General features: G+C 40.3%; 1 protein-coding gene across 1 annotated transcript in view; it reads left to right on the top strand.

The window, feature by feature from the left end:
- The window catches only part of LOC121293071 (leucine-rich repeat-containing G-protein coupled receptor 5A-like), a 183,591-nt gene that overhangs the window by 94,227 nt on the left and 70,401 nt on the right, over positions 1-18,963 (top strand). Inside the window, exons 3-4 of the mRNA XM_041215665.1 lie at positions 3,164-3,235; positions 7,323-7,394. Of these exons, the coding sequence (XP_041071599.1) occupies positions 3,164-3,235; positions 7,323-7,394 (144 nt within the window). The remainder of the gene's footprint in view (positions 1-3,163; positions 3,236-7,322; positions 7,395-18,963) is intronic.

The following is an 18,963-nucleotide window of genomic DNA, read 5'->3' as shown; positions in this document are numbered from 1 at the left end:
TTACGACCACCAATCCAGACATCTGCAGGGATTTTATGTTTAAAGCAAAAATTACTCCTTTTGTATCCCAGAGATAACTATCCTCAGGGACTCTGGCTGTTTTCAAGTTCTACTCATAGTAAAGGTTGCAGAGATGCTACCTGGAAGCAGAACAAATCCCCACAGTGTTGGCAAAAGGGCTTACTGGCAAATGTTTGAAGATTCCCTTACCTAAGGTTTACCTGCAGAATAAATTGGTTACTGGGGTAGTGGTTGTCGGGGTCATTCCAAACTTGCCAATGCGGAGTGGAGGGGGTGTTGACCTATTGAAGGGTAATGACATAGCCAGAAGCACAGTATTGTGTCCAGAGGGTCCAGAACAGTCCACAAATAGCGGGGAACCTGATGGGAACCAGCAAAACTATGCTGAGCTGCAGAGGGCTGGGGAAGTTTCAAGATTCCTGAGGGTAGGGGTGGTGGGTAGTGTGATAGAGCTTGTAGAGTATCATGGAAGCTAAAGGAAAGCCAATGGAATTAGAAGGGACCAGGTTAGAGCTTGTAAGATTTAAGAAGGGCAGGGTAGAACCTGCAGGATTTAAAGTAGCCATTGACAGGGCTCGAGGAAAGCAAAGGAACAAGGCTAAAAGCAGCAGAGGTTGAAGGAAATGTATCGGAGGTGTGGCTGGCAGAAACCTTCTTCTCAAATTTAACTAAGGACCAAGACATTTCCCAAATAAACAAACAGAGAGTGAGGGAGATGTTTCATCTAGTTGAAGTGTCGCAGGGGAGTGCAGCAAAAGGTGGGCTGCCAGCTGAGGACAGTAGTGTAGTGTCCCAGAGAACGTGGGACATATCGAGGGAAAATCCATTCCCAAGGTGTAGGAAAAGAGGGAGATGTTACGCCCTAAGATAAACAGCACCTGGGAAAACCACAAGGAAAATACAAGTCAGTGCAGAATTACCGACTAAAAGATTACAGGGACAAGTTCAAATTTGAAATCTCACTAAACCCAGCCATGCATCTTCAGAACCCACTGAAGACAAGGTGCAGAAGGTGAGCCAAGACATATGAAAGCTATGGAAAAGAAAATGCAATCAGAATACCATTTTTCTTCCCGAGTGGCATAGATGCATCATGCTCAGTGAAGGCATGTATAACTTCAAACATGGTTTGTGTTCCTATGGCAGGATCTAGAACTACCTTTTATCTTTTAAAATGGACATTCACAAGGTAGCTAAGATGGCTGCCAAAGGGGTCAGGTGACCTTTGCTTATTCAACAAAGCATCTCAAGCTTCCAGAAAGTGCTAATTGAAACACCCTGGGTGAGGCTATCCCCCTGGAAGGGGCATGCCCAGACAGCACCCCTCTGTGGAATTCACACTTGCCATTGTTCATGGTTTACTCCAAACATAGAATCAATGGATCTCTAGGCTGTATGTCTCCAAGTTTGCAATTCAACAAAAGAGAGCTGACAAAACCAGTTATCTATAAGTGTGAAAGACCACCATCTATCTCCTCTTGAGTAGTGATGGCTTTGGACTTCCAAACTATTCTGATTGGATGATACCAGAATTGGTCATATGGGCGAAACAGGCTCGAGATAATGTGTTTTATCCAAGACCTAGAGAGAGACCTGGACAGTCTGCAGAAGACCATCGCAAGCAACAGCAGCTGCAGAAAAGGCAGTGCCACCTTTTCCTTTTAAGAACTGTGAGTTTGTAAGGTCTTTAAAAGCCTCCCAGCCTGATTTCAAAACTTCAAGTCCATCTGTAAAGAAATTTGACCTCCTGATATGAAAGCCACAAGTGCCTAGCTTTGCGACCTACTGAACATTCATCTCTTCGAGGGAACCCCGCAACAATCCGGATATCTGACTTTAGCTATTTGCACTCAACTGAACTACAATCCAAGAGTGAAAAAGGACTCATTTCTCTACCAGGCTTGAAATGTCTGAACTCCTACAACAAGCCAAACACTTGCATTATTAACTATTCTTTTGGTTTCACATTTATAAAAGTGCAATATCTTCTTTACTTGTATTTTTCTTGAGTGTTTGTTTTGCGACTGATGTAGGTTTAGATTTTTGGGGTGAGTTCGTAAATAAATAACCTTCGTTATTTTTAAACATATGAAAGTCTGCTGCTGGGAGGCTTAGAAACACAGGTGCCTTTCCAAAACACCGGCACTGAATCCGAACATTAAGGGAAGGGAATTGGGGGTTACACTTTATTTCTCCTTCCTGTCCGTAACACTACCACTTGTTTGTAAATTGACTGGGTTCGAGTGGTTACTGTATTGTGACAGCTTGAGATATAGAGATCAGTCTTTTTCCTGCTCATCAAGGTGAAGATGTTAGTGTTCGGAACTGGATCACTCCATTTGAGGTACCCTGTATCTGCACAATATGTGTCTTACTACTGCCCACTCACTCATACCAAGCCATCACACAGTGGCCTGCATAAACCTTACCCAAATTAGCAAGGGTGCTCCACAGCCAGAATAGGTGTTTGTGTAATGGATGTTTTGTTGTGGAACTGTCTCTGCAGTGCAGGAAAGAAACTAGTTACAACAGTTTTACTGAAAGACACACTTAGGAGACTCCAGCCCAAAGGTTCCCTAAGAAGGAAGGAATTGTCCTAGAAGTTATAGTCCAACAACATATTGCACTTCAACACAAGGTGCTGTTATTAATATAGATTGTAATTTACACTGCCCCAAAGGAGAAGTTGATGTAAAAACCTATTGTTGCATATCGTGTGAATAAACAGCAGTTTCTCTATGTTCCTGTCTGCAAAACCATCAATACTTATAACAGTTGATGTGTTCAATGTATATTAATGAATGTGGAAATACATTAACTAACCGATCATCCTGTTCTTTATTTCAACCATTATGATTCCTGTTATTGCTTTGAAAAACTAAAAATTGTGAATGCTACGATTTTAATTTCCTTTAATAACTAATAAAAGTACAAAATGCAATTCTGTGAATGAAAATTCATACTTTTTTTGCTTTATATGTTAGAAGTGATTAACGTGACAAAATTTAATTAAAAGAGATATTCTCCAGTAAACAGCCTTTTTAACGGAAATCCTTATTTTTCTATATATGTGTTGTGTTTCTTAGCTTCTAAATTAATCCCACATGAACAAAATGTGTTTGATTATTCTTTCACCCCGCAGGCGTCTTGCAGGAAATGACTTGACACACATCCCCATGGGAGCGTTTGCTGGTCTTTACAATCTTAAAGTCCTGTGAGTAAAACCTCTTCCTTTATTTGAAACTTTTGCTATTTAGGTATTGAGTTTTTTTTTCTGAAGCATGAAGAAAAAAATGCACCAATTATCTGAAGTCATGCAGAACACTGTGTTCAGATTCATAAGGCGTTAACACTGCTTGAATTAAACTCGGTCATTGGGAAACTGTTACCCTAATCAACTGTGCATGAAAGGTTTAGCTGCAAGATTACATGTCCCATTGGCAATTTACCTTTCATCAAAAAAGTTGACATCCTAAAAACATTTCTGACCATTGATGCTATTTCGTGGAGGACTAGGCCATTTTAATTGGTCCATTTGGCTGGGCCCAGAGTTCCAATGCAATGCTGGAGAGGTAAACAGAGGATAAGGAACTTTCATTTTTATTGACTGATATTTTCAGGGTTAATATTATGTTTTGTAATGTGATTGAATTAAGGCGCTGTTTTTTCTTTTCCTCATAAAACTGGGTGAAAATATCACATATAAATGACCTTCAGCTTTGGAAAAATGTATTAAAGATTGTTTCAGCTTAAGAATCTGACTCTATTGTGTGATTTGACACTATCAATACCAAACTGCCAATTTTATTTCTTAGGATCTTTCAAAAACATCTGAAATCTCCAGTTTCATTGTATATGTTTGTAATGGTTATAAAGCAGAACAGCATATTATGTAATAAAGCAATAAAGTAGAGCATAGCCACTAAATGTCAATGTGAATGAGCATGTAATGCAGGGTATTTTCTCCTACAGAGATTTTGTGAAGCTGAGAGAAAATGTTGTAATTTGAGCTATGTTCATTAATCGTCTTTGCTTTGCCTATTAAGGAAATGTTTGTTTTGCCTGAATAAAAAGTAATCCATATTGCCTAGGGACAGAGAAGTTTAGTACTCACACTCCCCATGAGAGATATGAAAAAAAGGCTCCTTTGCAAAATAAATGGTTATTGACAGAGAATGTATTTGGTTTCTGCAAAGGAAATGGGGTAAGGTGTGAAGAGAATTGTTCATTAGGTGGTGAAGTGGGCTGCATTTTGGGAACCGTTCAGGCTTTGCCCAGAAATCCCGGTGAGAATATTCCTGACTGTATGATCTCTCAAAGCCATCACAACGCTGGCTAAACTAAGCATTGGGTTGACTTTCCATTGCAGCCGGTGTGTTAAGCTTTGACATATTTCAATATAACTTCGTACAAATGAAAACAAAGGAAATAAGGAGACGTATGTTTATATAGGGCCTATTTCCTCCCTGAGATACATGCCAAAATATGGCACATACATTTCATTCTTTTGAATTGCAGTAACGGTTGTTATTAGGTTGATGCAGCAAATATTTGCCTACAGAAAGATCCACAAATCAGTTGAAAAAGGAATCTCGGGAGGGCCTTTGTAATTGCTGACTGATCAGCTTATTCCACTGAAAGGTGTTTATATAACAAAATGCTTATAGCCAGGGTTACCAACTTATACAGCGAAAGAAAACAAAATCATTTGTGGTCAGGTAGGGAACGCAGAATACAAAATTTAAAAATATTTTAAGATACCTTATCCCAAGAATACGAAATGAATTTGCTATCATAACTCAATGATAAACTCTAAAATGCAATAGAACAAGTATCTCCAAATAATTTATGCTGGAAAATGCCTTTTCGGTTGAGATTGACAATGAATGTGATGTTTGTCACTTTCGGATCTAGCTATTGATTGTCTATGCACTGAATCCTGGTCATAAATAGTGAAGTTTAAGGCCTCGCACTTTGCCAACAACGAAGTATGGCAATGATTCTAATATCAGTAAATTGCCCAAGTTAGAGTAACAATGATTGCTGTAGGAATGCAAGTCCCCTGTGGTCTTGTTGGTGCCAAGTGCATTATGAAGCTGTCAACATAGGCCTGTACTGGTGTGAGTGAACACCTCCAAAAGGTATCCCACCTCATGTTTAGTTCATGCCAGTAACAAGCGCATCAGCTCCCTTTTAAAAACAATTTTTAAGTGAAAAAAGAGAAGTAACTTACATTTGTACAGAGCCTTTTGCAACCTTAAGATATCCAAAAGTATTTCACGGTCAATAAAGTATGTTTGAAGTGTAGGCACTGTTGCAATGTAAGGAAATGCAGCAATCATTTTGAGTCCAGCAAGGTCCTAGATGCAGCAATGAGATAAATGAATATAATTTGATTTAATAATGTTAGTCAAGGGACAAGTATTGAAGAGGACACTACAAGAGCTCCCCTGCTCTTCCTTGAATAGTGCCATGGGTGTTTATTGTATATTAATTGTGTTTAATTGTATGCATGTGTTGGGCATTAATTGGAGTTTCACTTGTACACATATGAAGAATACGTATTGAATAGTGGTGAGTTAGGAGGTGTATGCTTATAATGTTTCACCCTGTAAATAAATGTAAGACTGAGTAAAGATTGGCTACAGCATTATCCTTAACCAACTGAACTGATTAGAACAATGCTATCTTCTTTATGCAGTGGAATGGATAGCCCAATCTTAATTTAACATTTCGCCTGAAAGATGGTGCCTCAGACACTGTAGCACTGCCTCAGCACTGACTTGAAATGTCAACATAGATTATGTGCTTCTCTCTGTGGAATGGTGTAAATGCAACCACTAAGTCGGGGCTGACATCTGGACTGTATTTACCATCATCATTCTGTTTTACTGATTTTAAAAAGAGCTAACTGTTCAGTCCTCTCTTCTCAATCAGCAGACAAGTCAGAGGCCAACAATGACCCCAAGTGCTTTTAAGTGTGCATGCAGAGAGTTCTGACGGACATAGCTTTACAATGATGAGAGAGTAGTACAACCACATTGAATTCCCAATTATTATATTAGACTCCAATAAGATCAGGGCTACAAACATTATCAGCTAACCCAGCATAAATGCTGGAATCAAATCTTGGCCTTTCCTGGTTTGTGTGTTTCAATACCACATTGGGTAATGCATATAACCACTAAACCATTTATTCTTTTCTTCATAGTTTAAGTGACCAGTGCTGTAAGGAGTTGGATGATAGCAACTAGCTTTTGTAATCTAATTTTGCTAGTCGACAAGAACTGAGAGAATAGATAGCTACTGTTAATTGATGAAAATTGAAAGGCTTGCTGCAATAGCACCATTATTTTAAAAAACTGAGATAGTTAAAATATCAATCAGACTGTTGAAATGCCGCACATCTCAATAATATCTTTGCAAAGGGTATTTCTTGCTGATAGCTCAAGTAACCTTTGTCTATCAGATGCCTTTAGAACTTAACAGTTCAACTAGTTCACAGACCAAGGCTATCATGCTTAGCTTTGGACAAGTGACTTTCATTTGGGTTTGGGGACTTCTAGTAACTACTAACTGTCAACTTGATATTGTATCTGAACAGCAATTCTCTCTTGCAACTGAAATAGCTGCTTACAAAATACCAAATTTACTCTGGTCAGAGTGATGTTCAGTCCTGACATTCTCCTGCAAATTAAGAGTTGCATCCATGGCAAATACAGACTTGTGTTTGATAAGTAATGCACCAACCACTGCTCTCCCTTATTTCAACATCGGCTCAAACCAGAAAACACTTGGTCTTGGTGCTTTGTTTAACTTCTCAGCATAGCACCAGCATTACTGAGTGAAATCAAAATGTTATTCTGCAAGATAACATCAACAGACGACGGAAATGCCTAAGAGTTTCCTCAGGAATGCCTAGGAGAGCTGCGCTTAATTTTCATACAGGTGAAAAAATTAGTAGATATACAGTTGCTGCGACGTTTGTCAGTCTTTCAAACGAGATTGCAAACTTTAACTTAAGTCAGCACTTTGCAAACAAAATGAAGGCAGACATACACAATTCAACAGAAATGTTTATTCTTGTAAAACCCAGTTAATGGCCTTGTTTGTATATCTGCCAATGAAATATTTTCCATTAATTAATCTTTATGGTTTTGTGCTTTTGGAATCAAAATCTAAACTTGCAATTTAAACTACAATAAATAAAAACTTTTTATGAACTGCGGCTTGAGGAAACAGCACAGAATCTAAGTTTGGATGTTCTGACCGGTTCTCTTTCCTTTTTCCCAAATAAACAGCATGTTGCAGAACAACCATCTGGGGGCAGTTCCCGAAAAGGCACTACAGGACTTGCAGAGTCTCCAGTCACTGTAAGTAGACACTAGTGTTGAATATTGCTAAGCAAATCCACCAAAGTAAGTGATGGAACAGAAAACTAGCCTGCAGTGGTGCTCCGACTTTGCCTTGCACTCCTATTTGGTATGTGGTATCCAAGCTGTATTAGACAGCAAAAGTGAACCAGCTGTTTCTCCTTTTCTAAGTTTAGGGTGAAACTTTCATCTTAAAATATTTTCTGCCCCACTCCTCTGTTCCACCGTGTCAGATAGCAGGAGCTGACTGAGAAAGTTAGGATAAAAGCAAAATACTGCAGATGCTGGAAATCTGAAACAAAAACAGAAAACACTGGAAAAACTCAGCAGACTCTTCTTCAGAGTCATACAAACTCGAGATGTCAACCCTGTTTCTCTCTCCACAGATTCTGTCAGACCTGCTGAGTTTTTCCAGCATTTTCTGAGAAAGCTAGGGACCCGTTTTTAAGCCAACGTCACTCTGAAACCAGCCACAAGTGATTCTATTGCTGATCCATTCCCTTTGCTCCCTGTGGGGAATGCTGGGCTTCCACTAGGGAATTTCAATGGGACCAGAACTTCAGCAAATGAAGGATAGCAGTTGGGAGCCTAAGGCGCTCATTCTGAGACAATATTACAAAGGCTGCCCGTTATACACCCAGCTTAATATTCAGTTTTATTCAAGTTATTTTTACCGGTAAATCTCACTAAATCCTATAATCCCCCAGTTTGTTTAAATAAGGGGAGTGGTGTTCCATTATGGAATTAGCCTAGGCATGGATTTGCATATATTTTCCAAAATACATCTATTTTCTTCCATGCTTTTAAAATTTTGAGAAGAAAATCTTATTAATCGATTTCAGACTACAAATGTCTTGTGACCATGAACAACTCCTAATCCTTCCACCAAAATGTAAGTTGAGAACTTATTTGAAAAGAGAAGCAGGGCCAGATGATGTGAAATGCCAATGGCAGTATTGGCAGCTTCATTTACCCAGAGTCCTTCACGATTATGCAATAATTCTACCACTTTCACACTATCAGCAAAACTAGTTCTTTAAGTTCATGAGACAGAGCCACCCAAAACAGGACATCTGGCTTGATCACTTGTCTCATCAGAGCATAGAGAGGTTGTGGCATAGTGGTATTGTCACTGGGGAAATATTCCAGAGACCTAGGATAATTCTTGTGGACCTGGGTTCAAATCCCACCACTAGAATTTTAAAAAACTCTGATGATGACAATGAAACCATTGTTGATTGTCGTAAAAACCCATTGGGGAAGGAAATCTGCTGTCCTGGCCTACTTGTGACTCTTAAATTCCCTCTGAACAAAGGAAATTAGGGAAAGATTCTGTAAGGCTTGGCTCACTTTTGACAACCTATGTCCACTATCCTTGAACTGAGATGTCACAGTGAGCCTATTTAATTCATGGTCACATGACATGTGTAGTCTGAAATCGATTAATAAGATTTTCTTCTCAAAATTTTAAAAGCATGGAAGAAAATAGATGTATTTTGGAAAATATATGCATATCCATGCCAGCCAGGCCTAGGCTAATTCCATAATGGAACACCACTCCCCTTATTTAAACAAACTGGGGGATTATAGGACTTGTTTTATTAGTTTATGTGGTTGTTAAAGATTTTAAAAAGAACTACAACATTCTTTCCTCACCCAATGCTGCCAAAACAATATCTCTTTAAGATGCTACTTAAACCCTGCCCTTTAGTTCCTTCTTAGGCTCAAGTGTCAAATTTTGTTTGATTATGGTCCTTTGAAGCACCTTACAATGTTTTAATAAATTAAAATTGCAATATAAATACAAGCTGGTGCTTGTTGTCATTATCATTTATGGATCTTACTGTGTATAAAAATGGCTGCGGCATTTTTTTACCTAACAATAGTCACTGCACATTTCAGAACATTTCCGACAGATATGGTGAGGCAATTTATAACTGTAAGTCTTTCTCCTCTCTATCCCTTGGGCTTATAAACTAAGTGCATTTTCACTGTAGATGTTATTTGCAAGGGTGGGGAACAAGATAAAGGACAGAAGAGAAAACAAGGTAACGTTCAGGCTTGATTAAAAAAAAATAGAAAATTGCAGATAATTCATCAGAGGCATGTTATACATAGCTTCAGGCATACTTATGCTTACTGGTAGCTTTAGTGTTTTTGTTGCTATTTAACAGATGTCTTCATACTGCTATCTTTGTTTGAAAGCTTTCTCATGTGGGTAAATTGTGCTACAAAATTATCACCATTATCAGATAGTTTCACATCTCCACAACTGACAAGATTGTGGCTTGAAGCAACATATATCCATATATGACTGATTGAAAAATCTCACACCCAACGTTTATCATCATTGATGGCCCTATCTTTCAAATAAAGCATGCTGTGTATGTGCACATCAATGTACAAGAGGATGAGAAACAAAGAAGTAGAGTAAATCCTGTCTATAAGTGTCTGTTTTCTATCTAGGAGTATGGATGAAAGCCAAGGGCCAGTTTTCATTTCCCAATGGAGTTGGGAAGCAGGTTGCAAAATGCTGAACTTAGGTTTCTTTTGCTGGGAAAACAATTTCCCTCTGCTTTCCCAATCGCGCACCATTTTAGTGTGGCTTTTTCGCAGGCTGGGAAGGTCTTGGATGCAAAATGCACATGCACCTCTTCTGAGGTCGGGGTCACCATAGCGAGGACCATAGGAAATATGAATTTCCTTCCCCAAGCTATTTGTGCATGCTGATGCTGGTTTTGGAAGGCCAAGAAAAATATGCATCCTTGGAGAATTCGTGTCCACTGGGGGAAGTCTGCTGAGGATTCTAGAACATTCTGACAGGTAAGTGTTAAATGTTTGACAACTTCAAATATCACTATTCGAAGTTTCATTATGTAGATGTCTTTTAAATGTAATGATTGATCATAGGGATCTGTCCTGCAAAGGTGAGTTGACCATTGCATTGACCAGCATTGTATAAGTCCTGACATGTACTACAGTACTTTTCCCAAAGGAGAAAGTTCCTTAATGCATTGAAAACTATAGAAAAAATATGCTGGGAACTCTCCTGTCATGTTTTGGATTGAGATTTAAATGTTCAGATATCTTTCACTTTGAAAAAAATGGCCCTGGTGTTGAATGTTAAAAAAAACTAACCACCTGCTCCACTCCATTGATTGACAGGCAATGTGATTTAAAATGGAAATGAAAAACATTTCAGTTTTAAGGATTATGAGACTGAAAGCTAAGGTTTTGATAGCATAGCTATTATGAACACTTGGCTGAGTTCCAAAAGCAATGGAGTACTCAGCTCTGTTGACACAGCTGCTTAAGAGTGATTGGTAATTTTAAGTAATAACATAATCTGCCTTTGTTATGGTTCCTGAATACATAGTTGTTAGTTTGCACAACTTAATGGCCACTCAAAGAATAAACTTCTTTTCTATGGAACAGCAGTTGTTTTTCTTTGAAGTATCCATGACAAAATTTTGAATGAGAGTCTTATTAGATTGTTACAAGTTTTCATTTTCACCTGCAACCATTGCTATTGCATGGCTCCTGAGAACTGGACATAATGGATATTGGGTGAGTGGCTATGGAGAATACATGGGAGATATGAGGGTGTATGGAGTAGCCTGGAGAGGGCATAAGGATATGAGGGGGCATGAGGATATAAGGGGGCAGCATGGGGATTATAAGAAGGCATGGAGGAGGCATGGGGATTATGATGGGCATGGCGGTAGATGACGGGGCATAAGAATGTTGGGAGCTGAGGTGCTGTCCCCAAGAATTGAAGCAGGCCTTCTAACCGACTCACCTCCCCACCCACACTTCTCCCACACTGCATTGCAGCTCACAAACTACACATCAAACCTGAATCTTGTTTGAAAACATGAATATACCAGTCAAAGTCAATCAAGATTCGGATGTGCATTTTGGAAGCAGCAAAAGAGCCTGACTTGCATTTTATGAGCCCAGGAGGAAAATCTGGGCACAAGACTCATTTTGCAGGAAAACGTCTACATTGCAAAGAACAAGGGAGGAAATTATATTTCTCAATCTGTACATCAGTAAGTAATGTTTACGTGATGCTGACACATTGGAAAATCTTGGGTTATAATAAAAACACAGCAAACAAGATGGTACCTGAAGTTCCCTCCTCATTATGGAGTTTCCCAGTGTTGATATTCAGGCTTGGAGAACAATGAAATGATGAGTTTTACAGAGATGGAGCATTGTATGGCAATACAATTAAAATGGCAGCAAGGTTATTAAACGGTAATACTTGGTACAAATTTGAATGCGTTCAGGCTAAGAGAAGTAACTGATGTATTATTTAAAACTCCCATTTGTGTTCCAGTCTCCTGCTATGTAATGTAGGTGGTCAGTAGAATGTTTGTATCATTTACCCTGTTGGATAATCATTTTGAACAGTGATAAATGGATATATATGGGTGTGCACATGTAGGTCTATGTGTGTGCATGCATCTAGGTGTATAAAATTGTAAAGTGGATATTTCATTTCTTGCCAATCTGAGGGCAACCAACGTCAACATATTTCAATGGAACATAGCAAAGCTCAAATTTAATGTTTTCACAATAGAGTACATTAATTACATTTCATTTTTTTAAAGTACAGTTTGATACAAGTTTAACATGGGAAAACTTTTGTCAATTACTATTTACTATACACATCAACCGTAAATGTATTTTAAGATTTTTTAAATTAAAAAAACTAGTAAAATGGTAATGTGACTGCACTCTCTAGTAATGTGTTTAACCAATTTCCAACCACAATTATAAAACTACTTTATTTTGTTCTAAGCGAAATATGATGCAGATTACTGCAAAACTGCTAAAACCACTATTAAAATTTTAAAAATATACCGTGTACAATATATTAATTTATAGTCAGGAGGAGGTATGTACTAATCATTAGTTATAGGGAAAAAGAGTCAACCAATTAAGACCCGCCCAGCGTGACGTCCGCCAGGAAGCACTATGTGCTCCCTGTGCGGGCGGGGGGCATTCCCTCAGCCGGGAGTGCACAGATATCTCTGAGGCTAAGTGCTGCCTCAGGGAAATCAGCTCTTATTTAAAACTTATATTAAACATGTTTAAGAATTTTCCCTGCCCTGTCCCCTCATGTGACACTGTCACATGAGTTGGGACATATCCATAAGCTTTACTGAAACCTTACTTAAAGGTTAAAATACCCTCATTAAACCTCATGCCGCCCATGGATGAGGTTTCATGCTTTTTGTGAAGCCCATCAGGGCTCCCAGCCTGCCTGCCAACCTTAAAATTGGATGGGCAGGTCCATTAACAATCTTAATTACCTTTTCAATGGCCTCAATAGGCCGTTGATAGGTCGGCAGGCGCATAGCTGACTCGGCTGTATCCCCGCTGACCTGAAAATGGAAATGACATGGGGTGATGTCGGGAATTCCACCTGATGTCATCCCGCATCATTTTACGCTTCAGTGAGCGGGCCCTGCCCCCGCTCACAGACTGGAAAATACTGCCCATAAAGCTATACAGCACAGAAACAGGCCCTTCAGCCCATTATGTCTGGCCATCAAGCACCTATCTATTCTAATCCCACTTTCCAACACTTGGCCCGTAGCCCTGTATGCTATGATGTTTCAAGTGCTCATCTAAATACTTCTTAAATGTTGTTGAGAGAGAGATCTGTTCGATTAGCCTGATTCCTTTCACCAAGATGATGGTTGTGTGCCTTGAAATACAGTAGCTCTTAGCAAATTGGGATTACTCCATCTTTATTGAGCTATTTTTTCACATAAACTGTGCTCTGCACAGCTGGATGAACAAACTTGTGACAATTTACATTGGATAATTAGGTCATTCACTGCTTGAAAAATCTAATGGGGTTACTCCAGGTGGTACTATAATTGGAAGATTTTTTTAATGTAACTTCCACTATAAAATTCAATTCTCAGGAAACATAAATTTCGAAATTACACACTTGCAGCACGATTTCACTACCGTGTGCAAAATAGCAAAGAAAAATGCAGATGTGAGTGAAACCAGAATAAAACATGGGTGTGACGATCATACTCTCTCTGGTTTACCAGCTTTACACATGTAGCATTGCCTCTGAAGAAAGATACCAGAAGAAATGTAAACCAATATGAGTCACTTCTTTCAGGAATGGAGGATAAAACTAGAAGAGGAAAAGGGAGAAGTATTCCATTGCCCTCGTTGGTGCTGCATTAGAGGAAGTAAAGGGTTCAGGTTTTTGAAGAGTGAATAACTAAGGCACAGAAAATAGCTGAGCAGCTGCAAAATGGCGCAACGGAAAGTTCTAGGCTTATGTCATAGAGCCAGAAAATTATTACAGCACAGAAGGAGGCCATTCAGCTCATTGAGTTCATGCCAACTCTCTGTAGAGCAATCCAACCAATCGCATTCCCCAACTCCATCCCCATAGCTCTGCAAGTTTATTTCCCTCAGGTGCCTACCCAATTTCTTTTTGAAATCATTGATCGTCTCTGCTTCCACCACACATGGAGGCAATGATTATAACCCTAATTGCATAAAGAATTTTTTTCCTTACACCCCCTGCATCTCTAACCCAAAACCTTAAACCTGTGTCCCCAAGTCCTTGTACCATTAGCTAATGGAAATAGCTTCCTTTGTCTCCCTTTCTTAAACATGTCATAATCTTGTACACCTCTATCAAATTTACCCTCAATCTCCTTTACTCCAAGGAGAACAACGTTTTTTTCTTCATTTATGGGACGTGGGTGTCGCTGGCCAGGCCAGCATTTATTGCGAACCCCTAATTGCCCTTGAGAAGGTGGCAGTGAGCTGCCTTCTTGAACTGCTGCAGTCCAGGTGGTGTAGGAACACCCATAGTGCTGTTAGGGAGGGAATTGCAGGATTTTAACCAGCGACAGTGAAGGAACAGTGATATATTTACAAGTCAGGAAGGTGAGTGGCTTGGAGGGGCACTTCCAGGTGGTGATGTTCCCATATGCCTGCCGCCCTTGTCCTTCTAGATGATGGCAGTCATGGGTTTGGAAATTGCTGTGTAAGGAGGCTTGGTGATTCCTGCAGTGTATCTTGTAGATGCTGCCACTGTGAGTCACTGGTGGAGCGAGTGAATGTTTGTGGATGGAGTGCCAATCAAGTAGGCTGCTTTGTCCTGGATGGTCTCAAGCTTCTTGAATGTTGATGGAGCTGCACTCATCCAGGCAAGTGGGGAGTATTCCATCACATTCCTCACATGTGCCTTGTAGATAGTTGACAAGCTTTGGGGAGTCAGGAGGTGAGTTACTTGCCACAGGATTCCTAGCCTCTGACCTGCTCTTGTAGCCACAGTATTTATATGGCTAGTCCAGTTCAGTTTCTGGTCAACCGTAATCCCCAGGATGTTGATAGCGGGGGATTCAGTGATGGTACTGCCATTGAATGTCAAGGGGCAATGGTTACATTCTCCCTTGTTGTAGATGGTCATTGCCTGACACTTGTGTGCTGCAAATGTTACTTGCCACTTGTCAGCCCGAGACTGGACATTGTTCAGGTCTTGCTTTATTTGAACATGGACTGCTTCAGTATCTGAGGAATTGCAAATGGTACTGAACATTGTGCAATTGTCAGTAAACATCTCCACTTCTGACATTATGATGAAAGGAAGGTCAATGATGAAGCAGCTGAAGATGGCTGGGCCTGGGACACTACCCTGAGGAACTCCTGCAGTGATGTCCTGGAACTAAGATGATTGACCTCCAACAACCACAACCATCTTCCTTTATGCTAGCTATGATTCCAACCAGTGGAGAGTTTTCCCCCGATTCTCATTAACTCTAGTTTTGATCAGGCTTCTTGAAACCACAGTTGTTCAAATGCTACCTTGATGTCAAGGGCAGTCATTCCTACCTCACCCCACAACTCCAGCTTCTCCAACCAAGCCTTCTAGCTAAAATCCACCATCTCTGGAAACATTCTGGTAAATCTCCTCTGCACCTTCTCCAGGTCCCGCACATTCTTTATAAAGTAGGTGACCAGAATGCAATAGTCTAGTTGTGACTTAACTTGATATATACTCAATACGTCTATTTATGCAGCCAAAGATCCCACATACTACGTTAACTACCCTGTGCAAAGTTAGTTGGTCTCAAGTGGTGGAAGCTGTACAGCCTCCATGATTGACCTCTCCACCCAGAAGGAAAAAAAAGGGTAAAAAATGGGAAATAAGAAAACTGGTCTTGTATACCTTAAAATGGAACATCAGTAAAACTGGGAAATAAGAGCTCTGGTCCATATTGTTTTTTCCTTCTGGGCTGTCCTCAGTTAAGGAGGAGGAAATAAAATGACCAAGGATCTTAATCTTGATTGCAATTCAGTAATCCGCTGGAAGTGTACAGGTGTGGACTTCAGTTGGAGACATAAATGGGATGTCACTGGTCAGATATTCCACTGGCACCCCCATATGAAGAAAGATCACTTTGGGAGGATAAAGGAGGTGCCTGATACCCGTGAATCACCCTCTAGGAAAGAGTCAGAGCTTTCAGGAGAGGACAAAGGGAGCCAAAAGAGTAAATTTCTTCCATACGTTTTATTTTCAGGTAGGTTGAACCAATTATTCCAGTTTCTGCAAAGGTTTACTTTCAGGTAAATTAGGCTGAACTCCTAAAGCAGAATTTTATATTGGTGTCTCTTGTCAAAGTTTATTGTGCAAAAGAAAACAGTCAGCTTTCCTTGTCTGCGGCTGTTCATGGTCAAATTATTCAAGATATCTTCTGTTCAAAGATAACTCCAATAAAACAAAAGGTTCATTGTTGAATTGTTGAACTCTGAGGCACGTTAAACAGAACTTTGTTCTAAATGACATGACAGCTTCATTTTCTTTTCCTTTTATAACCTGAATTCTCTCCCTGTTGAACCAAAGTAAATAAAGCTGTCGGGCCTAGAGAATGGTATCGAGTGACCAGAAGATGAAATGTATTGGTCAATATGAGTGTTGCAGCAGCTGGGCAGCAGGCACTGAGATGGAACGATAAAGGTAGCACAGAATGTGTACTGCTGGCTAAAATAACTCCTAAGAGAAAGACTAGACTTCTTTTGTTCACTTTGGAATTGAATTGAGCACTGATTAGGTAAAGATGTGCTGCGATTTAGTTTCATGCTCTGTTCAGTTCAACAATGCCACATTCACCAGGTGTCACATTCCACAACTACCCGGCTAAAATCTGCTGCATTGGTCACCACAGTTTAAAAGTCACACCCAAGAGATTTACACTAACGCCAGCAAATAAAATCTGTAAGCAGCATGAGTGCACAAAAGTAATCCTCATGGTCTGCACATCAGTAATAAATGAGCAATTTATATATCAGACTTTGCTGCATAAGTAACCCCAGGGTTATAAAAGGACAAAAATGCTTAATGCTAGAACTGTGAAATAAAAATACTGTCAAAATTTCTGGAAGTACAGGAGAGGCCCATCAGCACCTGAAAAGGGAAAGAACAGGGTAAAACATTTTGGTTTGAAACCCTTCATCAACCTGTATTCATTTGCTTGCACTGATTCCCAAAAATTCAAAGGATCATGATCTTTCAACTTTGGAAAATCAAAGCCATGAAATTCAGGTCCATAGTGTTGTTTGGGCTGGTGCTACAGATGCCCAAAGTTCCAAAAAAATGTCAGCCGGAATGCCTCCAGCTACTTGCAGCGTGGCCGGGCCTGTGTGCCCTTGACTTGTTAACATAAACATACCACACTGGAGCATGCAGGGTGTGCAGATCGTGTTGTTAAACAACCTTTACCGCTGACTTGATGCCCGAGCTGCCATTTTGTAGGTCTAGTTAATGCCTTCTCTTAAGCCATAGCCATGAAATCAGCTGCCGGCGGGGAGACCACCCTCTAACTCGTGCTATTTAAAAGACCAACCATGGACCGTTCAGGTGAGGTGCTTCTGAAAAAAAGTGCTGGTGCAGAGCTAGTGGAAGCATTGTATTCAGTGTTATATTGGAGGATTTTGTGAAGCTGGTCAGAAGAGTTGGAAGGTCTGCCAGACAATCTGATCGCACTTGGGCTGCACACTACAATCATGTTAATGAGGAGGCTGCACAAAGTTTGCTACAATAAAAAAGATGCTGGAAAAGCTCAGCAGGTCTGACAGTATTTGTGGAGAGAGAAGCAGAGTTAAAATTTCAAGACCAATATGATTTCAGAGCATGTTTCAATGGGACCAGTTGTGGGGTAATCATGCCTTGTGACCCCCATACCCAAAAATGGACCTTGTCAGTTTTATTTTCCCCATCTAGTCTTTAGAATGTGTATGTATGGGTCTTTATTAGTTATGTTTTTATATTTTATGTTCTATAAAATGGAGGCAGTGATATCTTCATAATACCCTTTATTCTGAATTCTTTCAGGTTGACTGTGAGAGTGCAGCTTACGTTAACTTTCAATGAAAAGTGTTTACCCCATAATAGATCTATTAAATAGATATAACAGGAGCAGAATGTACTTTTTTATTGACAGTAAATTTCTGTTGTCAGAAAATTCAAGCCATCTTCCAACATGCTTTAATCATACCCTCTCCATTGCCTAGCAAGTCACTCAGTTGTATCAAATCACTAGAAATTCAATAAGGAATAAAACCAGACAGACCACTTGGCATCAACCTAGGCACTGGAAACGACAATAGCAAACCGAGCCCTGTCAACCCTGCAGAGCCCCCCTTACTAATATCTGGGGGCTTGCGCCAAAATTGGGAGATCTGTCTCACAGACTAGTCAAACAGTAGCCTGGCATAGTCATCCTCATGGAATCATACTTTACGAATAATGACCTCGGCGCCACCATCCCTGGCACAGTGGTATATAGTCAGGATGGAGTTGCCCTGGGAGTCACATGGCACTAGGTCAAACATGGGCAAGGAAACCTCCTGCTGATTACCATACATAGCACCCCCACCCCAACCCCCACTCAGTTGACGAATCATTCCTCCTCCATGTTCAACACCACTGAGGATGGCAAGGGTGCAGAATGTACTCTGGGTGGGGGACTTTGATATCCATCACCAAGAGTGGCTCAATAGCACCACTACAGAACTAGCTGGCCAAGTCCTAAAAGATATAGCTACTAGACTGGGTCTGCACCTGGGACCGAGTAAACCAACAAGAGGGAAAAACATATTTGGCTGCCCATGACAGTATTGGTAGGAGTGACCACCATACAGTCCTTATGGAGACAACGTCCTGTCTTCACATTGAGAATACCCTCCATCGTATTGTGTGGCACTATCACTATGCTAACTGGGAATGATTTTGAACAGATGCAGCAGCTCAAGACTGGGCAACCAGGAGGTGCTGTGGACTATTGGCAGCAGCAGAATCGTACTCAACCACAATCTGTAACCTCATGGCCTAGCATATCCCCCACTCTGCTATTACCACCGAGCCAAGGGACCAACTCTGGTTCAATGAAGAGTGCAGGAGAGCATGCCAGGAGCAGCAGCGGAATACCTAAAAATGTGGTGAAGCTACAACATAGGACAACTTGTGTGCCGAACAGCATAAGCAGCAAGCGTTAGACAGAGCTAAGCAATTCCACAA

Source organism: Carcharodon carcharias, chromosome 21 (genome assembly GCF_017639515.1).
Source record: "Carcharodon carcharias isolate sCarCar2 chromosome 21, sCarCar2.pri, whole genome shotgun sequence".
In the NCBI taxonomy this organism is placed as follows: domain Eukaryota; kingdom Metazoa; phylum Chordata; class Chondrichthyes; order Lamniformes; family Lamnidae; genus Carcharodon; species Carcharodon carcharias.
Note: the sequence above shows the minus strand (reverse complement) of the source record. Positions and strands in the feature narration are given on the sequence as shown.